This window comes from Cydia pomonella, chromosome 2 (assembly GCF_033807575.1).
Source record: "Cydia pomonella isolate Wapato2018A chromosome 2, ilCydPomo1, whole genome shotgun sequence".
NCBI classification, from domain to species: domain Eukaryota; kingdom Metazoa; phylum Arthropoda; class Insecta; order Lepidoptera; family Tortricidae; genus Cydia; species Cydia pomonella.
In genome coordinates this window covers 36,341,555-36,369,470 of record NC_084704.1, presented here as the reverse complement: position 1 = coordinate 36,369,470, position 27,916 = coordinate 36,341,555, and the positions used below count along the sequence as shown (strand labels likewise).

The window sequence follows — 27,916 nt, the reverse complement described above, 5'->3', positions numbered from 1 at the left end:
ATTGAATTACCTATAAGTATAATTGAATCATCGCAAAGAAAACCACTGAAATACACAAAACTCCTCTGTCAGATATAATGACAGATTTTAAAGAACTGACAATCTTAATGGGGAGTGTTTGTACATCACGCTCTCGCCGACGAGATGAAGTCTAGGATAGTAAAATTACAGGGGAAATGAAACGAATGCGTTAGTTCAACATTTTATTCACATACTGCGTCACACAGTCAATTTCACATAACAACGTAATGATATGTATGAGAGGGAGGGACGCTTCGGACAGGGCTAACATTTCACTAACTCCTTATTCGTATATGTATTGAATTAAAGCTACGTTCTATAAACATCTAAGTTCGCTGTTTGCCTCTTAATCTACCTCAATTTGATTGTGAGAAAGAGAGGCAAATAACGAATTTGAAAATTAGTTTCATAGAACTGCCTACATTTGGCCGAAATTGTTTGATCTATTGTGATTTTCTCGGATATGGTATTATAAAAAATATTGTAAGTAGACCGCCGACCTTTAATTTCGCGACGTCGACGCTCCGATGAATTTAGCTCGGCGGCGGCGTGACCTTACCAGGTAGGTATAATATACTATAATTACTTATATTATATTATAATTACTTAGTATAAAACATTTAGGTCGGGATTCTATTATTAATACTACAGTTTAGTATGTAGTCAAGCGGTCACTAATAATTAGAAGGATTAGAAATGATAAAGATATATTTCAAATATTAATTTTCTAACAATAACACTCTTAACAACCACTCCTTCAATACATATAAGGTTTGGCGATAGTGGAATAGGCCCAGTGACGTCGCATTGCATATGTTATCCACCCACTTGATTGTACGTCTTTACAATAAATATAAGTACTGACAAATTGTGAAAGCGTTAACTTAAACGACATCGTTTAAGTTAACGCTTTCACCATTTATACAGACGGTAGGTACAGTCAATATCATGGTCATAATATTATAGATGTTACTATAAATGTTGTATTGACTTGTAAAAGAGCCCTTGAGGCCTACTTGCAGAATAAATTTTTGAATTTTGAATAGGACTAACTACACTCGTATTAATGTCGAAAATGCAAGTTACCGTAGGGACAAACATTTCTTCAAAACGTTTCCAAATCCATAATAAAGTCTCTGAAACGCTCAGAATTTTAGAAAAGCGTTTCGAATATATGGAAAATTTGAATAGATAAAATATTCCCCGTTGTTACCAGTGGGAACAACTACCTTTACAAATATAACATTGTTTTCCATTCTGTCTAAATGTTGAAATTAACTGTACCCATGCGGAAGGCAAGTCAAGAATGGTATTTATTGAGCATGAAACAGAGCAATGCGGGCACCGCTGTCGGCAGCGTACGGTCCATGGAGCACTGGGTAGGAAGCGATACACTTGGTACAGTGCTAACTCGTACAAAGGGTGATACACATTTATACAGTTACTAGTAAAAAAAAATGCGATGAATTGTCGGTTAGCATTGATACATTTGTGTACAAAAATAACTACGAGATTAGGGGACCCGTATTATGAAAACTTGTAATTTGTACTTTTTTCAAATATTTATTGTAAAACATAAAAAATATTACTTTGCTAATCCGCGAAAAGATAACGTGCTAACCCATTATATTCGCCTATTGCATGTAATGTATGTATGTTGTATGTTGTTTGTTGCATGTTGCGTATTTTTGCATGCATTTATTGTAATGAAACTGTCGCTTGTACTGCAAATTTTTATGAAACGGGCCCTAGTCTGTACCAATTCTGCCATTTGCCACACAGATGTTTCAATATTAATTGTAAAACCATATAAAAACGTCATAAGGATACACATATTATCTCACATTATATATAATAACAATATGTCAACAATAATTTAGCTATTGTGGATAAAAAAGGTTTCCAGTTGCATAAATGTAAATTGAAATTATTTAAAGTATTATTTCTATCTGTAAAATTAAGACGGAAGTGGCTGACAGCCCGACACCGCCTTTCTATACAAACATGATCCTCCCCTCTGCATATTAACATTATTGTAAAGATTTAGACACAATTTTATATATATCAACCACCGCTAAGGCCTTTTGTTTGATCTTTTTCAAATATTTAATCATAACAAGAATTAGGAGCAGACTCTAATAATAATAAAAAAATCAAACTATGGGAAGCTATCGTTGATATACATCAAATCGCGTTAAAATATTTTCTATAATGTTAAAATCAAAAAAAGGAAAGGTATTACGTTTTTATGGGAAAGCGGTCGCCCCCTTTCCACCTTTCTAAGGCCTTTGATTTAGTGCGGCAATATCGTAATTGACATTTTTGCAACTGGATTAAATTATGAAAAATAGTTAAATATTTTGCTCGTGCATTCAACAACAAGCAGCTTTGTGAACATTTATACACTTAAGAGCAATCAAAATGGGGCACTTTGTTTTGAATTTCCACACAGTGCCCTGTTTTCATATCATGAGTGTGTAATATTTTTTATTACACTATTAGTCTTATAATTACAAACTCCCTATCTACTTGACTAAGTTCTCATATTCAGCCTATACGTGCACGGCCAGTGCCTCTCGCTCGAGAGGGAATGAGATAAGTATAGTCACGTTAACCCCGTGCGGGTTGGTTCTTTATTATATAAATATCTACAATAAACATTTCAACAAAATGTGTCGTAATAACATAAAATTCGTCCTATTTGCATCACGTCAACCCAACACACAATCATGTAAAAACGTTTAAACATGGTTTACCTAGAAACAGAGATGGATTGTCAAAGAAAACTTTGTATAGCCACAGTAAATTTACTGCCATCTTTCGACACTTGATTAAAACTTCTAGAACGCCATTTGACTTTGATCCTTATTCTTTTGCTGATATGTGTTAAATTTGTTAAATATCAAAAAGTGGCGCCATCACTCAAATCGATGCCGCCTTGCCTTTGGCCTTTGATCTATTAGATGGCGTGACGTGAAATTTAATGTGACTACAAAGTTTTCTTTGACAATCCACCTCTATTTCAAATTCTCTTTACTTGAAATGCATGTTTTTCAACTGGGGGAGACAGGGTGAACTACCAAATGATTGGTCCTGACAGTTATTGCCCCCGTATTGTAGGAAAGTCAGCACTGCATCATAAGAATAGTCGATGGAACCAGAGACGACGTTAGTATTGTTTATCCTATTGAATATTACCATATGCAATTCCGAGTAAACCATGTAATAAATATAATCACACATACACTCACACAACTATACACGTTCGTATGAATTGACAACAATTATTAAGTGCAGGTTGCATCAACAACATTCAGAATCAAAATAACACTTGCTCTACCATCTAAAACGTTATAACTGATATAGACATTTTTGACCCTTTGAACGTCAAAATTATATAAAAGACAGTAAACGTTAGTTGTACCTGCCATCAATATACTAAGGCGGCCAAAGTACCAAAAATATATAAACATGCACTGTAATACTTTGATAATAATAGTGTTGAGATATTTTTGAGCACCTTGACTGCTTCGATATATCTAATGGCGATTGTACACATCTACAAATCAAACAGCCAATATCTAGCGTGTAGGTCATACATACGCTAAGATATACAATAAGACAAAAAAAATGTCTCTTTTGACCCCGAAAGTAAAAAATAATACTTATGGCCAAATCTATTTGATATTTTTGTGGTTTATATCGCCTGCGTCCAATCGTTAGATATACACTGTTACATTTACGTTACATTGTTTTGAGCTGTACAAAAATCGTAATAAAAACTTTTGGAGATCGAAAAGCCAAATTAGAACCTAATCTGTATATGACCCACGTCCAATTAAAAATGTAAACGGAATACCCAATATTTCGTCCGCGCCGACTTCGACAAAAAAGGCACTATCTGCGTGCGTCACACACATACAACACTGACACACCTACGTCACTATATATTACTATTATTAAACTGCACGACGCTCAAATTCGATAAAGACAGCTGTTTAGGAGAATATCGCTGTTTCATGCCAGGCAATGTTTGTCCCGGTAGGCATGTAGAGCAAGTTTACGGTATCTATGGTATTACTGTTACGTGGTTTAAGGATAATACATAACTATAGATAGGTTATACACATAAGGAGCACAAAAAATACTTCCATACTTATTACTATAGGGTCGGCTGTTCATCATTAGCCACTAGTACACAAATAGCCAAACGAATATCTGGCGAACGCGACGTTGCCGCAGGGTGCAACCAAGTTCATTGGATACCTAAGCTCTTTTCTGTCCTATTCTCCAGCTTGCTTGCTTGCTTCATTTACGGACGAGTGAGAAATAATTTCAATATTTCGTAATAAATATTTGGGAAATTTAGAAGAATCTTAATATTTTAACTGCTGCTTCTTTTCACGTAGGTAATATGTATCTTAAACTGTTAGTTTAAAAGTCCGATAAACAGAACCGCGTCGGGAGGGGGGTGTCGAACATTTAATCAAAATCTGATGTCGAACGTTTAGCTAACTAGTATAAAAAGGTAATATAAATGTTATTATTGATGAAAAATAAGCTGAAATCATCGCACAACTTACACATAAATATGGAAACTAGTTACAACAAATAAACAGATGTTATTACCATGATAATTACTAATTCGAACTATCATATATTAGAAACTAGTATTTTTTACGGTTAACCACCAGGTTACAAAATGTTGATATTCGAGGATAATATATGAGTAAAAATATTTTATTTTATCTTTGTTAGTACACATTATATATCTTTGTAATTAATGAGAACTGCGTTCTTAAATTTGTGGGGCGTATTGTTATTAAATAATGAAATAAAAAAGTGATTAAATGTGTACAATTTGGTTAACTCTAGAACATCTTCTTGTCCTATAGGGTGGAGCCCAATTCCATTTTTTTTTAAAGCACAGGAATGTCAAAACTATAAAGAAAATCATTTTTTTTTAATTTGTAGCCAATTATAGTCTATCTATAAAAGTTTGCAATAATTTATTTTAATGGAAAATTTTCGAGACATGGGCGCTCGAAAAAGTGTGGTAATCTGATGAACAAGTCACCCGACCTACGAAGAAATCTGTTATTTTCGATTAATCATCTTCCATTCATCTTTGTCATAGTCTCTTGTCTCTTTCGGTGTGCGGGAGCTGGTTAGCACATGCACATTTCTTGCTTGGCTAGGCGCAAGGCGACTAAAGGCAACTTGTACAGTTTGACCAAGGTAAGCGCTTCAATTTTGCAACGTAACCTATCTTAAGTTATAATATCATTGGGTTTAGTTAGTTTACATTCTGTTAAATGTTACTGTAACACACTATACATATGTAGAACGCTGTACAATACGAGATTTTTAAAGCGAACCCAATGGATTCGGGCACGTAGTAATTAATAATGTTTTGGAAATACGCAATAAAGATTTACAGTCAATAATATATAAACAATATATCGGGTAAAATCCTATTATATTTAGGCACGAGTATCTATAACAGTTCACAAACCTTTAGGAAAGGAATTCAAGCGTAAATACAAACTTATAGTATACACAAATAACATAGTCATAAGAATGTTCTGTATATAAGTCAGTCGACTATACTGCTTAATTAGGTAAAGGCCATTTCTTTCGTTCAAATGAACGTACAGTCAACACTTGTATCTCGCACAACGAAGCATGGCAAAACATCTGACACGAATTTATTTGTATGGCTATAAATTGTATTTTTTCTTATTTAATGCATGTTAATTATAACATGTAATGTTTTGAACAGATGTGTCCCGTTTCCGCTGAGTTTCTTACCGGTTTATATTGGGATACCCTCCTCCAATTGAGGGGGGATTTAAATCTTCTCGGGCAGAGGTGTAGGGTTAGAGCCGGCGTAGCTTTATCTGACGTTCATAAGCGCATTGTAATATGCCTACTTGAATAAAAATCTTGATCTTGTCAGAATTGTCAGATATAGTTAAGCGCTTCGTTGTATAAAATACTTGTAGTGGACTGTACCAGAGACCCTGCATGTTTTATTTGTACATATATACATGTTGGTCAAAACTTACGGCAGCTCAAACATATATATAATAAATTATAGTAAAATATTCTGGCCCTCGAGATATTCAGTAATCGGAATAGAAATGCACACGTCGACGATATGACTACCACTTTCAGTCAAAAGAAATTTCAGTGTTTTTACGTCAAATTCTGAAAATACATTATCAAACAAAGTTTTCTCAAAATATATATTTCGACAGTTTTGATAACTATTTTTTTTTTATTTCAATTTTAATAAGTCCTTTGTACCTAATATGTCTAAATATAATTATATATAGTTAAGTATTACCTAACAGTTCTAGGTACAATAGGCAGTTCGTTGATTTTCTTCTATGAACTATTACATTGATTCTCACAATAAACAATTTATAAAGTAATTTTTTTTAAATACATTTGTATTATTTACTTATCTCCAATTGTCAATTTGTAAAAAAAATATAAATCTTAAAAAAAAAACAATGGTTTTTTCAACAATAAATTAATGATATATGGCATAATTTTAGACGCACTTACACACAGTCGACGCAGGATTGATTTACATATTTTCCTAATCTAATTCGGAATGAAGTCACATAATCGTAATTATCGTAATCACAACTTTTTTTTATCTCAAAAGAGACGTAGATCTAAATGCAGTAACAAAATACGTAAAATTAACGAAAAATTTAATTATTTACTGATTTACTGTAGTATGTGATAGTTGTATTATTTTAATTTCTTCTTACTAGAGTTGGTTGGTTAGTCAAGCGGGATTAGCATTAAAGAAATAACTATAGTAGTTGAACCGTTGAAGTACCTATACTTAAATTGAAAAATGTATGGTGATTGAATAAAATCATATGTTTATGATGTTTCGTATAATTGTCTAATGTCAATATGTTGAATTTTCGTTTAAAGGTATGTTAGCTTACGGAAGGAGCTAATAAGTTGAAATGATTTATTAATTTATTTGATAAAGTGTAGAGAACATCATGCTAGTGTAGGAAAATCAAATTTCGATATTTACTATTTTTATCGTTCTTGCATATTTACGTTAGGTTCTCAGTCGTTTTGAACGGAGTCGGCGTGTTGAACCAACACGTCCCTACCCCTGTCTTTTCATTCAGCCGCGCACCTCTGCCACAGCAGTCCGGGCTCAGGCTGCGCCGCAGCTGGAAGTTTTACCTATACAACTTTGCTACTAACGCTTCGCGGGCACACAGTCGCGTCAATAATTTCGCGGCGGCGCGTTCGTACTAAAAGGAAGGTTCTTAATCGTTCATAATAAAGTTTACAAATAGTTAACTGCGAACGATGCATACCTCTGCGGCAGGAACCTCGGTTCCGGGCGAGCGTGGGGCCGGAGCCGACGGGGGGGCGGGCTGGCGTCACAGCAGGCGCGGCTCCGGGCGCGCGTGGTGCTGCAGCTGGCAGTTCTCCCGGTAGAGCTCGGCCACGAGCGCGTCGGCGGCCTGCAGGCGCGCCAGCAGGCGCGCGGCGGCGCGCTCGGCGTGCGCGGCGCGCGCGCGCAGCCCGGCGCCCTCGGCCGCCGTCAGCGCCGCCCACGTCACAGCAGGCGGGGCTCCGGGCGCGCGTGGTGCTGCAGCTGGCAGTTCTCCCGGTAGAGCTCGGCCACGAGCGCGTCGGCGGCCTGCAGGCGCGCCAGCAGGCGCGCGGCGGCGCGCTCGGCGTGCGCGGCGCGCGCGCGCAGCCCGGCGCCCTCGGCCGCCGTCAGCGCCGCCCACGTCACAGCAGGCGGGGCTCCGGGCGCGCGTGGTGCTGCAGCTGGCAGTTCTCCCGGTAGAGCTCGGCCACGAGCGCGTCGGCGGCCTGCAGGCGCGCCAGCAGGCGCGCGGCGGCGCGCTCGGCGTGCGCGGCGCGCGCGCGCAGCCCGGCGCCCTCGGCCGCCGTCAGCGCCGCCCACGTCACAGCAGGCGGGGCTCCGGGCGCGCGTGGTGCTGCAGCTGGCAGTTCTCCCGGTAGAGCTCGGCCACGAGCGCGTCGGCGGCCTGCAGGCGCGCCAGCAGGCGCGCGGCGGCGCGCTCGGCGTGCGCGGCGCGCGCGCGCAGCCCGGCGCCCTCGGCCGCCGTCAGCGCCGCCCACGTCACAGCAGGCGGGGCTCCGGGCGCGCGTGGTGCTGCAGCTGGCAGTTCTCCCGGTAGAGCTCGGCCACGAGCGCGTCGGCGGCCTGCAGGCGCGCCAGCAGGCGCGCGGCGGCGCGCTCGGCGTGCGCGGCGCGCGCGCGCAGCCCGGCGCCCTCGGCCGCCGCCGCGCGCCGCCACGCCGACGCCAGCGCCGCGCACGCGCACGCGCCCTGGACGTCATATTACATCTCTATATTACGCAGGCGCCATTCATTTATTACTTAACACGATTTTTGCAAGTTTTTGTCCCCCTGCCACTCCTTCGTAAGAAAAAATAAGAATAGACCGACCCTATAATACATAAGTATCAAAAAGAAAAAAAAATACACGTTTGGTTTGTTTCACTTTTAATTTTTCAAAAAGATAATTTTTGAACAGTTTTCCGATTTTAATGTTTTGAAAATTTTGGTTCAATAGTAATAAATCATTACTATACATTTTTAGCATTAAAAAGCGGCCAAGTGCGAGTCGGACTCGCCCATGAAGGGTTCCGTACCATTTATGACGTATTAAAAAAACTACTTACTAGATCTGGTTCAAACCAATTTTCGTTGGAAGTTTGCATGGTAATGTATATCATATATTTTTTTTAGATTTTTCATTCCGTTATTTTAGAAGTTACAGGGGGGGGGACACACTTTTTTTCACTTTGGAAGTGTCTCTCGCGCAAACTATTCAGTTTAGAAAAAAAATGATATTAGAAACCTAAATATCATTTTTGAAGACCTATTCTTAGATACCCCACACGTATGGGTTTGATGAAAAAAAAAATTTTTTTTTAATTTTTATGACGTATTAAAAAAAACTACTTACTACATCTCGTTAGAACCAATTTTCGGTGGAAGTTTGCATGGCAATGTATATCATACATTTTTTTTAGATTTTTCATTCTGTTATTTTAGAAGTTACGGGGGGGGGGGGGGGGACACACTTTTTACCACTTTGGAAGTGTCTCTCGCGCAAACTATTCAGTTTAGAAAAAAATGATATTAGAAACCTCAATATCATTTTTAAAGACCTATCCATAGATACCCCACACGTATGGGTTTGATGAAAAAAGATTTTTTGAGTTTCAGTTCTAAGTATGGGGAACCCCCAAAATTTATTGTTTTTTTTTTTCTATTTTTGTGTAAACATCATAATGCGGTTCATAGAATACATCTACTTACCAAGTTTGAACAGTATAGCTTTTATAGTTTCGGAAAAAAGTGGCTGTGACAGAATCGGACAGACAGACGGACATGACGAATCTATAAGGGTTCCGTTTTTTTGCCATTTGGCTACGGAACCCTAAAAAGGTTGACTATCTTGACTACGTCCTTTTATTGAAAAACGCTTTTTAAAAATAAGTAACTATTACTTATGAAAGCAAAATAATGTAAATAATCGTATATGATTTATAATTGTGACATATTTGCTTATTTTTCAAAAGTGTTTGTCATAAAAAACACGTCTAGTTCGGTTATCTTCTTTCTATTACTAAAAGACTAATTATAAGGCCATGTGCTATAAAAAATATTACAAACTAAATTACTACTGATAAATCAAATCATCCCGATATATTCCTATTAGCAAAATAGCACAATTTAGCATCTAGCATCATTGTTACGTTGAGTGAGTATTAATATTACGTGGGTGGTAAAACTTCCGTAAGTTTCTCACATCGTGATAAATTTATTGACTTGAATATTCTTGCCTAATAAATTAAAATATTGGGTTTTTTTACATTTTGATAAATACCTTAAGAAATACACTATAGCATATGAAATCGCCGGCGCGCACGCCTGCACCTACAGTTTTTCTTTTTTGTTGATTATTCTTATTATTAAGTGCAAATTTATGGAAACTAAAAATGTACCATTTGTTTGATTATCGATCTCACTCATCGATTACGACTCCTATGAATCTGATTTGGAATAGGTAAAGCAAAAAAAAACATGCTGTTTTTTTTTTTTTTACAAAATTTCTCGAAATACTCGAAAACTCGAGAAATCCTGATCGAAAATTCCTGTGCCTCGAGAAATAAAGAGAGTCGAGAAACCAGAAATCCTAGGCGGGTCACATCTGCCGCATGCATCCGGATAGGTCGGCTAGTATAGACAACAAGTGTATGCCGCAAGTCAAGCGCGGACGTGGCAGGCCCAGGCGAATATTACCGCCAGCTTAATTGTGGAGGAAACTTTCATTGGTGTCAAGTCGACAATGCGGTATCTAGCCATAGCCCTGGACAGCCGTTGGACGTTCAAGAAACACTTAGAGGGCCTTGTTCCTAAACTAATTGGAGCGGCATCAGCACTTAGCCAGCTTCTACCCAATGTTGGTGAGCCGAATGTGGGCTGCAGGAAACTGTACGCGGGTGTAGTGCGGTAGATGGTCCTATCCTATACGGGGCGCCCATTTGGGCTTTCTCTCTGACCGCCGAAAATCAGGCTAAAAAAATGGTATTGTGGATACTAACAGTTCTTTTTTTTTAGGGTTCCGTACCCCAAGGTTAAAACGGGACCCTATTGCTAAGACTCCGCTGTCCGTGCGTCCGTCCGTCCGTCTGTCACCAGGCTGTATCTCATGAACTGTGATAGCTAGACTGTTGAAATATTCACAGATGATGTATTTCTGCTGCCGCTATAACAACAAATAGTAAAAAGTACGGAACCCTCGGTGGGCGAGTCCGACTCGTACTTGTCCGGTTTTTTAATAACTAATCTTACATATATGGGTATAGTACTTAAAATAAATACTTCAATTTCAAAAATCATTCCATATAGGAGCTTACCGGTAGATGCGGCTGCGGCACACGCGCCGTCCTCTCGTCATGCGCAGACGGCGCGTCGCCGACATCCACGCCGCCGCCGACGACACTGCCGACACCGCCGCCGCCGCCGCCGCTAACATGGACGCCGCCGCCGACGCGGAGCGCAGCGTGCGCCAGTGCACCCGCTGATACGCTGCGTCGCGACATGTCACCTGACCCTGTCATACATTACAATAAATAGCATCATCATTTCAAATAATACTAATAAGAAATACACTTGATGTAATGTTTTTAGTTCAAAATTGTCAAAATAATCAAGATAATTACAAAACGACAAATAAAAATTCAGCCAATCATTATACATGCCGATTACACGTGTTGGTCACAATAATCACAATCATAGTATCAAAAGATTTATCTAAGAATCGTTGTCTACGAGACAACTTGCAACGCCACTATAATCGAATGGAATTTAATGACTTGTACTGAACCCACCCGGTGGATGCGAACCCACTAAGCGCTGGTCGCCGTCGGAAGCAGGCCGCGGTGCAAGCGGGGTTTTCTGAAAAAACCAATGGTTGCCGTTAGTTCCTCATACGAACGCTTAAATCGCTGTGTACCTAATTACGGCAACAACGGAATAAGGTTGACCGGTCGGAGCTTTTTACAGGTAGCGCCAGTATAGTATGCCTGTCAACCTTATAAATGACAAATTCTTCTTTTTAACCGACTTCAAGATTTCAAAAGGTCCCCCTTTATCAATTCGGTTGGTATGTTTTTTTAAAATGTTTGTTACTTCATAACTCCGTCATTTCTGAACCGATTTGGAATATTATTTGTTTGAAAGAATGTATATATACACAGATTGGTCCCGTTTTTGTCAAAACTTAGTTCTGATGATGGGATCCATGAGGAATCGAGGGAACTCTTTAAATGTGAAGAGCATACATATAGTGATTTTTGTATTTTCATCAACAAATCAAGCATTTACATTTAAAAAGTGACATTTGATGAAGTGGAACTGCTGACGATGATCAGAATGGAACTCTTCAACGACACATAGTTCACGTTTGGTGATTTGTCCTCTTCGCTGTGTTTGTGAAGAAAATTCTATTTTTAAGACAAATTTTTGCCAAGTTCGAGTTCTGACGATGGGGTCCATGAGGAATCGAGGGAACTCCTCAAATATTAAAGGTTTATATATAGTGATCTTAGTATTTTCAGCATCAAATCAAGCATTTACATTTGATGAAGCGGAACTGCTGATGATGAATAGAATGGAACACTTCAACGCCGCATAGTTCACGTTTGGCAATTTATTGTTCTCAAGATGTCATACCTGTCAACAGCTGAAAACAGGCGGAGGAGCTACTGTCCTCGACTTTTCTAGCTTTTTACTTATTTTGTTGGCGTCGGCGCACCCCCTATCTTCTCCATTGAACATAATGTCTACGAGTAAAGACGGACGGACAAGTACCTGTTTACAACTACAAACAGGTGGAGGCGTCCCTTTTTCTAGATCCCCACGTGTATTGCTGGCGTCAGCGTCACTTACATTTTGATCATACTGCCTACAATGATGGTAGGAATACTAGGCGTAAACCTCGAGAATTACCTGACGATAGTTGTAAGGGGGCCGCCTTCCTCGTTTCTAGTCCTTTACGTATTTTCTCGGCGTCGACGCGCTACCACTTTGATAGAAATGTCTACAACCGTGGTAGAGAGACTACTATGCTTAAATATATCCACTAGAATTACCTGCCGACAACTGCAGACGGGCGGACGTGTATTTTCTAGCTACTCGCGCGTTTCGTCGGCGTCGGCGTCGGCGCCCTTCCACTTTGAAGCCCTTGAATGCCGGAACGCAATCCGCGTATGACGAAACTATTAGAAAAAATAATCCCGGCACACAAGAGGTAAAACTGCCTAGCTATAAGAATTACCTGTCGACAGCTACAAAGGGGTGTAGGCGCCGTCCTCGCCTTTTCTAGCTCCTCGCGCGTTTTGTCGGCGTCGGCGCGCGCCGTCGCCAGCGCCCGAGCTGCTTCTATTTTAAACGATTCGAACTCCTGGAAACACATCGCAGGATTTTACCATGATGGTTTTTAAACATTGTGTCGGCATTGGCAAAGACAACGACACTTGATTTCACCTAATCAAGATGAACATGATCAGACTTGCATTGAAGCTTTTCTTTTCGAATAAGCTTCATATTAGGGTTTCCATTCTGTAATTACGTTATTCTTAATAATTATTGAACTTTCAATAATTACGTAACTAAAAAGAACACTCACGTAATTATTAACAATAAAATAATATAATAAGATACGTCTGTTTTTTGCCTAGACTTACATAAAATGACATTTTAAATGAACGCATTACCTACTATTTGAGGTTCTCATAGATGACAACAGTAAAAAAAATTACATACTACGTCGGTGGCAAACAAGCATACGGCCTGCCTGATGGTAAAAAGGCACCGTCACCGTAGATTATGACCCCTGCAACTCCGGAGGTGTTGCCAACCCTTTAAACCATGTTAACTCATTTTTGAAGCACCCATATTGCAATAAAATATCATTATCTTGCAACATGCATTTTTATGACCATAAACCATAGGTTTCATTTTTGTCGTGTGTTACTTAGCGCATTCATCTAACGGCAAAATCAGCAGCAAGTTTAATCTCGCACTCGCTCGTGCGAGTTACTCCTTCCGTACCTGCGCCAGCTGCTCGTACTGTGGCTCCAACTCGCTCTCATGCAGCGCCGGTAACCTCGGCTTGAACTGTGCCTCATACTCCGCCACTCGGGCGAGTAACTCGCTCAAGCGAGCGTCACTCGCCGCTGCCTCGTCGGCGGCCAGTGAACGCTCATCCGCTAACTTGCCCGCCCAGTACTCCTCGCAACGCTCGTATTCTTCGCGGAGAGCTTCGATGCTGGCTTCTAGTTCGCTGGAACATTAGAAGTATTCAAATAATCAGCTATTTTTCTGAAGTCGTTTGAGTTCACTAGTTTTATTTATTTACAATTTTACTTACGCACAAGGCCCATATTAGAAATACCTTGTAAACTAACGTGCTTTACACAATTTTGCACAACGACCCTTATGTAAAGTCTCTTGCGCAGAATGGCAAAAGGGCAAAATAATTCGTCTGCGAATTGTCCAAGTAAGCAAGTTTATGTTTTTGAAAATAAATTACTTTTTGATTATCACAGGTTCTTACACCTCTGACTCGAAAAAATAACTACCGATGCAAGAAACCCGGCTTATGGAGGACGCATACTAAATATTAAATAAATATTATAGGGACATTCTTACACAAATTAACTAAGTCCCACAGTAAGCCAAGAAGGCTTGTGTTGTAGGTACTCATTCAGAGAACGATATATATAATAAGTATACAAATACTAAACTAGATAGAAAACATCCATGACTCAGGAACAAACATCTGTGCTCATCACACAAATAAATGCCCTTATCGGGACTTGAACCCAGACCCAAAACCACCCACCATCGCCCCACCCACCCAGACCATCCCCAGATGAGTGGGATCCCCAGATAATGGGTGGGGAACCCAGGACCATCGGCTTCATAGGCAGGGTCACTATACCCACTAGGCCAGACCGGTCGTCAAAAAATACTGTTAGTAACCCGCGACGCAAAAATAGGGGTGTTATTAGTTTGACGCCGACGTCTGTCTGTATGTGGCATCGAAGATCGTAGCTCTCAAACGGATGGACCGACTTTGATGCAGTATTTTAAGTGTAAGCGATTTTCCTTGCGGTGATTCTTAGCTATGTTTCATAAAAATCAATTCAGCAATTTGAAGAGTATATATCTGCTATTTTCTAAAATGAAGGCGTTTTTGTGCGTAGGGTTTTTCTAATATTTAATAAGTAGTTGTAATCGACTATTATATAGGTAAATTGTTAGTAAAAAGTAAAAAAAGACTTAGTGGAAACGGATCGAAGGTGGCATATAAATGCAATGATACCGGTAAGGCAATAGTCGTAGGTGTTTTTGCTCACGTTGCGACCTATATTAGATCGCGTGACGTCTCACAGTGAGCAACAAATCTTATTGCATAACGTTATCGCGTGCTACGCGGCGGAAGGAAAGACTTTTATATTAAACAGCAGCAATATAAAGCGTACTGACGATTCCAGTACAGTTTGCGATAGAAATAGGTACAGTCGATTTCACAATCATCATTACAAGGTAGACATATTTACACGCCTCTAATACACTGTCAAAAAGTTCATGTAAATATATTATTGAAACGTTGGCTTGAAAAGAATAAAAATTTCTTGACCTACACGGATAACATGCTCAAAATTGTGCCCATTGTCAAAATAACCGCAAAACTCCAGTCTATTTTAAACGTCTCGATTTTACCATATTTTTTACTCGAAATATTAGACCAAGTGAATGTTAAAGGACGTACTTATAAAGTAAGGACGCTAAGCAAGAAGAATTTCGTACATTGACCCGCTATTGTCTTTCTCTGTCGCACACGCATAATTACATTGCTGTCCCGTTCGCTGTGGCATTGACCGCTGGCATCATGGCCGGAACATCAAAATAATTACACGCGTGCTATATGTAGAAATAGGAAACGGCGTGTCAATGTACGTAAATTTTTCGTGCTTAGCGTCCTTTACTTTACACGTAGTTGACGAAATACAAATTGCACAGGTCTCTCAAACATTTTGTAGAGGCGGGTCCATACAGAGCGAGCATGCGCGCGAGGCTTTAAGCTTAAGCCTTATGACTAATTGGTGCAAATTAACACTCGATAAATTTTCAACAGACGACGGTTACAACGTTAAGGAAGCGTCCATAGGCTACGGTAACCTCTGTATCTAGCTGGACTATCATCTAAAACATGCTTACTAGAATATGTGAGTATACTCACGCGATCAAATTATTCAAGTCACTCTTCTCCGCGTCATGTTTCTTCTGGAGCTCTTCAATGCGCTTTCCTTCATCACTTTCCTCTGTCTGCACAGCGGCTTCAACCGACTCATTTAACCGTGGCGCCGTCGGCGCTTCACTAAGCCCCCGCGCCGTCGGCGCTTCACTTAGCCCCCGCGCCGCCGTCGCTTCTCTTAACCCCCGCGCCGCCGGCGAGTCGCTCAACTCCCGCAAAGCCGCCGCTGCGGCCTCGCAGCGCGCGCATTCGGGTGATAAAGAGTCAGCGATTGATCGGAGGCGGCGAGCGGCGTCGGTTTGAAAGACTAGACGCTCGATGCTGGGAGGCGACGAGTCGCAGTCCTGAAGATATTTAGTATTTGCGATTACAATCTGGTCAATATATGTTTAAGACTGCGTTTCCACCAGAGATGCCTGTGGATTTGTAGCGAGTGATGTGTTTGCTATTTGCACACCTGCATGCAGGTTGAGCACATGAAACTTTTGTTTATTTTTAAGGCCTTTAAACCGTGTTCTTGTAAATAAGATTTTATTATTATGCTTATGGTTAAGAAATAACAATAAAATAACTACATTTCCCTATTCGCGCTCAGCGCAGTTCTACTATTAGGCCATTTTCTATTGGTTCTTAACAAATATCCCTAGCTACGCATCCTCGCAAAGAGGATGTACTTAAATTTTAAAAAAAACGCGTGACTTGTTCACGCAATATATATGAGTTACCCTATTGGCCAAATTAGCGAATGATGTGTTTTCATTTTGTTTACGTAGACATAGACTATAGTTATAGAACAAACTATGTTGGTTTCTCATTGACGCTCGACGTGCATACATCATATCACGATCAAATATGAAGGATACACGATGGAACCACTACGGCACACGACGACGTTGCGGATCGAGCAACGTGGAAAAACGTAAGAAAATTGTAGGCAGCGTGCTATCTATTTCCAGTGCGAGTGGACTCATAACCATTTTTAGGGTTCCGTAGCCAAATGGCAAAAAACGGAACCCTTATGGATTCGTCATGTCTATCTGTCGGTCTGTCCGTCCGTCCGTATGTCACAGCCACTTGTTTCCGAAACTATAAGAATTATAATGTTGAAATTTGGTAACTAGATGTATTCTGTGAACCGCATTAAGATTTTCCCAAAAAAATAGAAAAATAAAACAATAAATTTTGGGGGTTCTTCATACTTAGAACTGAAACTCAATTTTTTTTTCATCAAACCCATTCGTGTGGGGTATATGGATAGGTCTTCAAAAATCTGGACATGAAAAGCATATGGTCGGATAAGAAGTTAAGCCCAAAATGACTTTTTAATGTATATTTACTATATTTTTGTTTCTAATTCTAAGACACTAACTCTTATGTTTCTATCTTTGTTCATTGTCGAGATAAATTCATGCATAAAGTCCGATATGATGAATTTCCGAAAATGTTGTAAGGCATGTGGCATTATTTTTATTAATACCGTTATGACATAAATTACGAATACCTAACAGGGACGCATTATAACATAAAGCGTTATGCTTTGAAGTGATATTTTTCGACGCCAATCTTCGCGTTGGGTGTGTTAACAGATACGTCCTTATGCTGCCAAAGTTTTCAGCTAAATATATATGTGTTTCATAACATATGCCATTATGCTAGTAATTTGTTGTATTTTTCTAGCAATGCATATTATCGCATTCAATTGTGAGACATTATTGCTGTAATATTGACAACATAATAGTTAGAACAATATACGTATCAAATTTTAAAACCTTATGTCTTCAACTTGTTCGTAATAGTTAGTTCAAATTTTGGTCGCTTCCGATGATAGTTCGGATATTTCCTAATAAAACCGAGATTGTCGTGCATTGCAGAACCACCCAATTGTAAGTGAGGAGCAAACATTTTTTTTTCTCGCTTTGTTACGACTGCTATTATGCATGTGGGGCCGGCCAGAATGGATCATATAAAATCCTACCGGTTTTATGAAAGTCACTATTTGCGTCAAAAAAGTGAGAAAAAATATTTAGGCCCAGACTTAAAAATTTCAACCATGTACGCTCATTATAAAATACTAATGAAAGAAGAGAATACACCTCAAAAAGTGATGCAAAAGAATATATATACAGAAATATATTCAATACTAAATTTAACCTAAGCTTTAAATTACCATCCCTAGACACCGCTGGAAAGCTACCTTGCGTGACACACCGACTCGCAAAGTCAGGAAAACTCACACACGTCATGGGTCGCAAGATCTATAACCTAATTATTAAACTAAAATAATTGTATTTAAAATATTGAGATGTAATTATTATTACCAATAAAATAGTATGAATATGAATATGACACATGTGATGATTATGATGAATATCAAAACAATTTAAAGAACGCAAAAGATGAAACCGAAAAAAAGGAAATAGAAGAAAAGTATAGATAATTAAGCATTCTTATTATTTTTTTGACTTAAATAAGTTTTAATAGCATTTCCAAACTTCTGCTTACCAAACTTATTAAAATAAGTGAAGACCTGGAAAATATCTCCACTTGGGCAGATAATAACGGGTTACTGTTAAATCCTTATAAATCGAAGTTTATGATATTGGGATCCAAAGTACAAATATCTAAGATTTTAAATAATGAGCCTAAAATTAGTATAAGAGGTTCACCGATCCAACGCGTAGATGAGGCAAGAAACCTAGGGTTAGTGTTGGACAGCCAGCTAAGGTTTGAGAAGCATATAGGAGAATTAGTGAAGTCGTGCTTTTATCGCTTGAAGGTTTTGTACCAAATTCGTAACCTCCTAAGCGAGGAAATCCGTAAGTTGCTGTGCGAATCACTAGTTCTCTCTAAGTTGAACTACGGAGATATAGTGTATGGGCCACGACTGCTGGATAAAACGCGCCGTCTTATCCAAAGAGTCCAAAATGCCTGTTTCCGCTTTTGTTGTTCAATCCCGCCGAGAAGACATATTACGCCTTACTTAAACAAAGCATCCATATTAAATATGTCCTCTCGTAGACATCTACATCTTGCGAATCTTCTATTTGGCGTGTTGAATAGCGAAAGGCCCGGATATTTGTACTCCAAAATACGTATTTCCTCTTTCCATAAACGACACGGTACTCGATCTACCAGACGATGTCTTTTGGAAGCGCATCCCCACAAAACCGTTGCTTTCACAGGCTGTTTTCGGTATCTCGCAACCAGGTGCTGGAACAATATTCCTCCACCTATTCGTCATATGAAAACCAAGCAATCTTTCAAATTTCATTTAAAAAAATACCTTTTGGAGAAACAAACTTTGGGAGTCCCTCATGGTTACCTGGTTGCTGATTACCGAATTTAGTCTTCACTAATACTATTATTTTATTTGGTTTTAGTAATTCATAATGTATATAAAATGATTTTCTTCTTATAATTACACTTGACACTACGTATTACTTAAGCATGCTAATCACACTGACACTTCAATATCATAACTTTGCAAGTACTCACTTTCAATGATAATTATGTCACTAGTTTTATAAACAAGGTATTTAGGTAAGTACTAACTTTGAATATTGCATATTTTACACTGTATCTTGGTTGACGTGATCTGGTCCTGGCAGAATATCAGTGCCTCTCCCATAGGGTGAAGCGTAATACTGAGCCAGAACCCTTTTGTTTTGCTGCGACGCACACAACATTTCCTATATGTATGGAACAGTATTATTTAAATGTATTATTATTTTTTTCTCTTTCTACTACTATTCTGTATAAATGTGTATTTCTCTCATATAATTTTGTATTATCTGTTTTTTTTGTCATTTTATTAATTGTATTTCCTGTGTGTATTGTGGCAAACAAATAAACGGATTATCTATCTATCTATCTATCTATCTATCTGCTTGAAATAATTTATTTCCCACTACTAAGAATATACTAACATCTGACTATATGCATTTTAAAAATAATAACACCATAACGCGATATTTCAATATACAATCAGACTTGAGCAATAAAATTTGCTAGCATTAAGTCGGATGTAAACATAACGTATGTGTCAACTACGGTAAATTAGATTATTTCAGGCATAAAGTTGTATTCGTGTGATAAATTTAAATAAATATGATTAAAAAATGTATTTAACGAGAAGTGTATGCAAGACTTAATTAAATAAAACGTATAATAGCTTACCTTCGATGACAGAAAAAAACGGACTTGTCGCATGTAAATTGAGTAAATTATTGGCAAAATCATTATTGGTTTTTATTTTTGCTCTCCTGGAAACCTTGATATTACTAGATCCGACCATATGCTTTTCAAGTCCAGAAATGATATTGAGGTTTCTAATATAATTTTTTTTAAACTGAAAAGTTTGCGATAGAGACACTTCCTAATAAAGACGTTTATTCAAAAAGTTTAAACATAGGTACATAATAAAAGAACACAATAAAAAATAAGAAAAAAATAAAAAATAATAAAAAAAGAGAATGTAAAAACTAAAAAATATATATGATGTAAATTTTTTTTAATACGTCATAAATGGTACGGAACCCTTCATGGGCGAGTCCGACTCGCACTTGGCCGCTTTTTTAATAATGTGTTTAACATAGCCATGCGTCGCAGTGGACTACCTCGTTTATAATGTCATAAAAAAATGCTGTTATTCTATTTTCATAAGAAGTTTAACAGACAATCCGTAAAACCCCTTGCAAATAATCCTAACTGACTAGTATTATATATATATATATATTATTATTATTTATTTATTTATTTATTTTTATAATGTCACTTACAGTATACACCAGACATGACACATAGGAATATAAGAATTGAATTATAACATAGCTATAATAAATTACAATAAATTACTACCAAAAACAGTTAGTCAGAATTTAAATATACATATTATCTAATTAGTGCTAATGGTGCTCGGGGCGACTATAGCCTCGAGGTAGCGCCCGGCTGTGGCTAAGAATCTCGGTATAGTATATATATATAGTATTAGGTAAGAATATATATATAGTATTGTTGTTAGTTACAGAGTTAGAACAATAAACAGTGCTGGTAAGTGATAGAACATGCAGTGAGGATGTGATGGAGGGATGAGATGTCAGGTGAGAACAAGCTACGAGCTAGACTTTTCAAATGAGAGGTCATCGACTTGTTTACGAGTGTAATTAGTAATTACGTCGAATACTTTAGGTCTTCCTTGGCACTTATTTAAATATATTCTTTCTACGTCTGAATGTGGCTTAATAAATATTATTATATGTAAGTGCTACTTAATGAGGTGAGTTCCCTCTAGGCATATCAGTACGTATATGCACGACTTTGAAGTCAGGTCAATATAGAAAGTACGAAAGTTTGATGTGATTTTTCTTATAATTTTATTTTTATGAAAGTGATATAACTACTTTCGCATGTTTGCTTCATCAGCTTTTGCGATCTGAAGGACCTAAACGTATTATGTAGCGCTCACGAGAGTCTTAGGGATTACGGTAAAAGTCAGAAGAGTGGAGGATACGGAATCGTGAGGATTTTCAGGATTGTCGCCAGGCCAGGGTTGGTGCTTCTGTAGTCCGTGCTTACTTCGATCCTGTCGAGCGCGGCGTCGGCGTCGGCGGCCAGCTCGGCCTCGTCGCGCCACGAGGTGGCGGCGGCGGGCGGCGGCGCGGCGCCGCGGCGCGCCTCCAGCCCCGCCTGCAGCTCGTCCGCGCGGTCCCGCAGCAGCGAGCACTCCTCGCGCAACTCGAGCACCTGCCGCTCCAGCGCCTCGCTGGCTACTCGACGCTCTTCCACCTCGCGCCCGGCTTGTGCCGCCGCCTCGCGTGCCTCTTCTTCTGTCCGCGCTCGCTCGCGTTCCGCTGCCGTAGCCCTTTCTTCCGCTGCGCTCACACGTCGCTCCAGCTGTTCTGATCGCAACTGTAGCGCTGTTAACTCAGCACGCAGCTTTGCTTCTAAATCTCCTCGTCGTGCTACTTCGGCTTCCAGTTCAGCGCGTATCGTCGCGGCTCGCTCGCGCTCCGCGGCCGCCTCGTTACTGACGGCTCGCGTGGTCTCCGCGTGCCGCGCTTCTAGCAAGCGAAGTGCGGCCTGCCGCTCTGCTTCTAACCGCGCGTGGTTTTCATCTACATCTTGGGCGAGGAGCTGCGCGCGCCGGTTGGCCTCGGCGAGGTCGGCGCGGAGTTTGTCGCGCTCGGCGACGGCGGCGGCGGCGCGCGCGCGGGCGTTGGCACGTCGGAGGCGGCTGAGGGCCAGCGCCGCTTGCTGTAGTAGCGGCCGCGCGTCGCGCTCCTCACGCGCCGGCAGCGCGCGTAATTCGTCGTCCAACGCGCGTTCTAATTCGGCTGGACTCAGAGTCGTAGCAGTAAAGCCAAGCTCAGCTAGGAGACGGCGTGGACGGCGCACGCCAGCGCGCTCCCAGGCCTCGGCGATCGCCTCCCCAGTCACTGCACCCTCCGCGTCGTCTTCCCCATCAGGCGGATCTGGCGGCGGTATTGCAGTAGGCACAGTAGCCTCGCCCGCCGCTAAAGGCGTCAGCGCCGCGTTGAGCCGGTCGAAGAACTCGCCCACGGTCGTTTCTTCCGCAGGCGCGTCGTCGAAGATGCGGTCGACGAGGCGCGGATCGATCGTGTCCATGTGAAGGTCGCGGCACAGTGCGGCGGCCTGCGCGCGGTCTATGCGCCGCTCGTGGTCGAGGAGGTCCGGCGGAGGAGTGCGGGCCTCCATGGCGGAGGCGCTGCGCTTGTAGCGCATGCGGGGCCGCGCGCCGGCGTCGGCGTCGAGGCGCGAGGCGGAGGCGGCGCGCGGCGCGGCGGCGGCGTCGTCGGCGCGGGCCGGGCGCGAGCGGCGCCCGTACTTCTTGGAGCCGAACACGAACTTGGGCGCGACCTCGCGGCCGGAGGAGTCGTCGTCGCTGGGCTCGGGCGCGGGCTCTGCGCCGAGCACGCCGAGCAGCCCGTTGCGGAAGGTGGCGAAGGTGACGCGCTCGGTGCGGCGCTCGAACAGCGACTCCACCAGCGCGGCGCCGCGGCCCTCGAGCTGCAAGGCGTCACACAGCTGCAGCACGGCCGCGCGGTCCAGCGCCTCCGCGTTATCTACGTCGAACGTTTTGAACACTGTGTACAGCTGTTGCTCGTAGTGGTTCATACCCCCGTCGTCCATCGCTACAGCCCGCGCGCCACGATAGACATGTGGATAACGTCTAATGGATACTAGCGATAATTCAATTTACATAGTTAACAGTAAAATAAATTAAGATCGACATAATTATCGCTATCAATTCCGTCACGTTCCCATCGCATACATGTCATATCATATGTCAAGGTGACATTATCATTGTTGACGTTGACGACAAAGATACATTTATAACTCTAGCTACCCTTTGCGCATAGGTATCACTCGTATTTTATGATTTTAATAAACGCATGACTAAGCATCAACTTTAATTACTTGAACTTTAACAAAGTAAACTTTATACGTATATGGCTAATCAGGGTTAACGCGAATATCAATTATGGAGAAATCAAAACAAGGTTCATATATAAAGACGACCCTCATAAACGTCAGTTACGGTTCATCCCACGCAGACGTACATTGCGCAATGTATCTATTGCGTTATATTTATTATTGACACCATCGAAATATTGGCTTAATTTATTTCTAATACTTAGAATGAGCATTCAATTTATTAATATGAATGATTTTTTATGCAAATTGTTAATGGTATGACGTTTTAGGAATGTTTTAGGACGACGATGACGTTTTAGCAACCATACGTAAAATGAAATAATCTCAAATACGTCTTTATTTATAATCTCAGTTTTTGTTGTTTTATCTCCGTACACAGTGTGTAAAACGTTATCAATATTGTTTTGTTTACACAACAATTCGACCGACCGCCTATATGGCCACAATCACATTCCCTTAAAGAGTTTAATTTGCTAATATGGAGAAGGACATTGATAGCAACCTGGAGGAGGGAGACCTCGTCGAGCTGCTGAAGGTGGAAGGCAGGTTGGTGATGCACGCGCGGGCGCTGCGCTGGGCCGCGTGCCTGATGGTGTTCGTGGGCGCCACGCTGTCGTTCTGCCTGCTGATGCCGCCGGCGCGGCCGGCGCCTAAGGCCGCGCTCGTCTGCTACTACAACACGCCTCGCGACGTGCGCTCGCTGCAGCCCAGAGACATACCACCATACTTGTGCACACACATCAATGTAGCCTTCGCCAGTGTGCGCAATAAAACCTTGCACTTGGACCCGCCGCAGTTGGCCACAATACGCCAAGTAGTGTTGCTTAGAAAGTCTAACCCTAAACTGAAGGTGCTTGTCTCTGTAGGAGGCGCCGGTGAGAACGGTTTCGCCGACATGGTGATCAATCACGCGTCTCGTAAGCAATTCATTCGATCCATCAAAAGCCTCCTCCATAACTATACCTTAGATGGAATAGATCTGGACTGGGAGTTCCCAACCGGCAACCGGCAGCGGCAACACTTCTCCCAGCTGCTTCGGGAGATCCGAATGGAGTTTCTTAGAGAAAAACGAGATTACTTACTGACAGTCGCGGTTGCAGCAGAGGAAACCATAGCCGATGCGTCATATGATTATGATCAACTAAACTTGTACACTGACTTTCTGAATGTTATGACTTACGATTTTCATTTCTACACTAAAATGACTCCATTCACTGGCTTCAACTCCCCGCTGTATTCTGAACCGGGGCAGCGGTTGTTCCTTTCCACACTGAATGTAAACTACACAATGCACATGTACCTTGCTAAAGGGCTAGCACCAGGAAAGCTTGTAGTTGGGATTCCTACATATGGGCACTCATTTCAGCTGGTTAATCCAGGTAACACATTGCCGGGTAGTCCAGCAGCAGGCCCAGGCAGCTTAGGTACTGGTGGATTTGTGTCATATCCAGATGTGTGTCAGTTTGTGAAACATCCGGGCGGAAAGCAGTCGCGAGATGCTGCTGCGGCGGTGCCTTACGCGCACCGTGGGACGGAGTGGCTGTCATATGACGATGGAGAAAGTGTAGCAAAGAAGGCTGAGTTCGCAGCGCAGTTGGGGCTCCGCGGCGCTATGGTTTACTCGCTCGACTCTGATGATTACTCCAATGTCTGTGGGCTGAAGGCTCTGCCACTCGTGTCCGCCGTCCGTCGCGCGCTGAATGGTCCTCTGTTTTAATACCTGTTTCTTCCTAGCCACGTAGGTGATCTTGTACATCGCGCTGGACTTCATGGCGGAGTGCCGCGAGCCGCGTGGGCGCGCGGGTCGCGCCGAGCGAGCGCGGCGTGAGCATTGTGCGGACTTATTAACTTTTACGACGAAAAAAACAGAATGCCGGCCTTACGAGTACTGTTCCGTTTACTGCAAGGTTTCCGCGCGAGCGCACGCGGCGCGACGCGCATCGCCGCCAGCGTTATGTTAATCACTTATAATTAACTTGAGAAATTATGAAAACGTTATGTAATTATTTTATTAATTTATTTGTCGTTTTTGTATATGTTTGATCTATTCATAGACATGTAGTTTCGTGATATAAGGTAAATTTGGGCAAATGCCTCCACACATGGATAAAAGTTCACGTTGAGTGGACCTCTAACCTTGGCGGAATATTTGCATCCTAACACGGCACGCGGCCACATGGGGCAGCTACCCCATGTAGGCACTCTCCCCAGCCATATTACATAATAAGATAACCTTTCGTAAAGTCGATAACCGGCCGAATATTTAAAACTATGCAACGTTCTTTAGGTCTAGAAAGGTCCACTTTGAAACAGGTAACCCTATTCTTAGAAATAATAACAGTTCTGCTGAAATGCACAGCGATGTGATGCATGACTTACCGCGTAGCGGGGAGTATTGAGGCTGTGATGTGCAAACAACATGTTTATTGTTTACTATTTGGTTCGTGATTCGTGTGAGATCACGCTGTTGCGGGTCGCAAATGAATGCACTCCCACAAATCACTAAAGTAAATAAAGTAATGTTATTCCGTTAGCTAACGAAGGGCATCACACTCTGACCAGTGAATGTACAGCAAGTTGCACGATTACATGGACACATTACGAATGGAATATATTCATAAAGTGCCCATACATACACTTTTGCATCAGCTCGCTGTACCATCGAATTGGTAAAAAACTTCAATGCAAAGAATACCATGCCGCCGCCATCTGTATCGACGATGCGTAATCACTAGTCACAGCTCATTTTTATACTGGTTTGATGTAGTGATGAACTCTGCGAGTTATCGTAATATCAACCTAAGGGGCCAATTCGAATCGTGAAAGTGTAAGGTGTCGCGTTACTGGCTGGTTTAATAAGTGTTTGAGGAAAGCGGATCGCTACGTTATACCCACCAGTTTGATATCTCGAATAGGCCCCCAGGTTATTAATTACTATGTATAGTTCGTGGCATCCACGATGACGCACAGATTTGTCAAATCTAACCTTTAATAACATGACATTACGAGTCAAGGCCCGCGTCTTCGTGACACGATCTATAGTAGCAGAAACTACCAATTTAGCATTTATTGTGATGTAAAATTTCTTAGAAATTATTACTTCTTAGTTTTGTAAACAAATTTTAATAACAAAGTGTAATGTGTACAGACATAGAGAAATAAGACCTACTTATTTATCTATGGTACAGGTGTGTCCTCACAACCGACCCGACGATAGGATGAGCCGATTTTTATTTTGATGTCGTTTTGTTTTTCGTCAGATTGCGATAAAATCTGGTAGATACATAGTTCACTTTTCTGTAAAATATAAGCGCAATTTCACCGTATGTTTTAAAAATCTTCCCCTGAGTTACCAAAACGTATGGTCAACGAAAAATTTAATTTTTTCGGAAGAAGTTTTGTTTTCGTATTTAATTCACCTAGTTTTGACCAAATCTAATGATAAATAAGGGTTCCTAGTTGACTACGGAACCCTAAAAGACTACCACAAAATAAAAGTCGGCCCTTATTATACCGTGATGTATGGTTAAGATTGGTCGGTTATTCCAGCCTAACCTAACCTGTACATTAGCTATTAAATTATGCATACCAAGCCCACATAAATCCGATATATGTTGTATAATTGTAGATGGATGTGGTCGACATTGGGCGCACCTCACACTTAATCCGTGGGTGACGATTGCATCATACAGATAGTCGACACAACTGATCAATTATAAATTAATAAGAGCTTTCAACGGTCAAGTGTTGCTATATAATACTGCCTTGCAAAACTTTACATTCTAAATGACGCATTTTCTAACTATACTCTGCGATTTTATAATTTTTTTTCTACATATTAGGAGCATAACTATAGGCCACTATAGGGGGCAGCACAGGATCCTGGCGCAAAGCTTCGAGCAACACCGGCTTCCGAGAGGGCGCAAAATGCAAATGTCAAGTTTAGGTTTCCGATTTAGACCACAAGATGGCAGAACCTACAACGTGCAAAGTAGTGCGTGCACGTGTCAAGTTTAATCAGGCCCCAAAAGTTGCTAGACCCTCGAACGTGCACGGTCCTTATTGTAATTGTATTTTTAATGTTGAGGATTAAGATCAGTAATTATTATCATATCAGTGATAATTATCTGGTATGAAAGTTAGATACATTCAAACTTTTAGAGAACTGTTATGACTGTCTGAAGGTGTATTTCAATGAAAATAGATCTAAGTATATACATTATGTAAGTGTAAACCCAAAATATATATGTTACCAATGTACAAATTTAGAGTACCTAATACCTATATTTAAATGAGTAATATAATGAAATAAATGTTGTTCTATAAAAGAAAATGCCTTTTTTTAGGGTTCCGTAGCCAAATGGCAAAAAACGGAACCCTTATGGATTCGTCATGTCTGTCTGTCTGTTTGTCCGTCCGTATGTCACAGCCACTTTTTTCCGAAACTATAAGAACTATACTGTTGAAACTTGGTTAAGTAGATGTATTCCGTGAACCGCATTAAGATTTTCACACAAAAATATTAAAAAAAAAAAACAATAAATTTTGGGGGTTCCCCATACTTAGAACTGAAA

The 27,916-nt window shown here is 41.0% G+C and overlaps 2 protein-coding genes across 2 annotated transcripts; one reads left to right on the top strand and one right to left on the bottom strand.

Annotated features, from left to right (window-relative positions):
- Positions 1 to 190: 190 nt before the first annotated feature.
- Positions 191 to 23,519, bottom strand: LOC133515531 (ninein-like protein). The gene is made up of 7 exons (XM_061848078.1): positions 21,462 to 23,519; positions 15,873 to 16,231; positions 13,676 to 13,907; positions 12,900 to 13,025; positions 11,452 to 11,518; positions 10,978 to 11,174; positions 191 to 8,374 (listed from the first exon to the last, which is right to left on the bottom strand). The coding sequence occupies exons 1-7, from the start codon at positions 23,034 to 23,036 to the stop codon at positions 8,165 to 8,167; spliced, it is 2,766 nt and encodes a 921-aa protein (XP_061704062.1). The 5' UTR covers positions 23,037 to 23,519; the 3' UTR covers positions 191 to 8,164.
- Positions 23,520 to 23,674: 155 nt separating this feature from the next.
- LOC133515577 (chitinase-3-like protein 2) lies at positions 23,675 to 27,675 on the top strand. The gene has a single exon (XM_061848154.1). It carries the CDS (start codon positions 23,821 to 23,823, stop codon positions 25,057 to 25,059), a length of 1,239 nt encoding a protein of 412 aa, XP_061704138.1. The 5' UTR covers positions 23,675 to 23,820; the 3' UTR covers positions 25,060 to 27,675.
- The last annotated feature ends 241 nt before the right edge of the window (positions 27,676 to 27,916 follow it).

Excerpts from the sequence above, each read along its gene's own strand:
- LOC133515577 (XM_061848154.1), top strand. The coding sequence starts at position 23,821 with ATGGAGAAGGACATTGATAGCAACCTGGAGGAGGGAGACCTCGTCGAG.
- LOC133515531 (XM_061848078.1), bottom strand. The coding sequence starts at position 23,036 with ATGGACGACGGGGGTATGAACCACTACGAGCAACAGCTGTACACAGTG. Across the intron at positions 13,908-15,872 it reads GACTTGAATAATTTGATCGC|CGAACTAGAAGCCAGCATCG; the intron begins GTGAGTATACTC and ends CTAATGTTCCAG. Across the intron at positions 11,519-12,899 it reads CCCTTTGTAGCTGTCGACAG|AAAACCCCGCTTGCACCGCG; the intron begins GTAATTCTTATA and ends TGGTTTTTTCAG.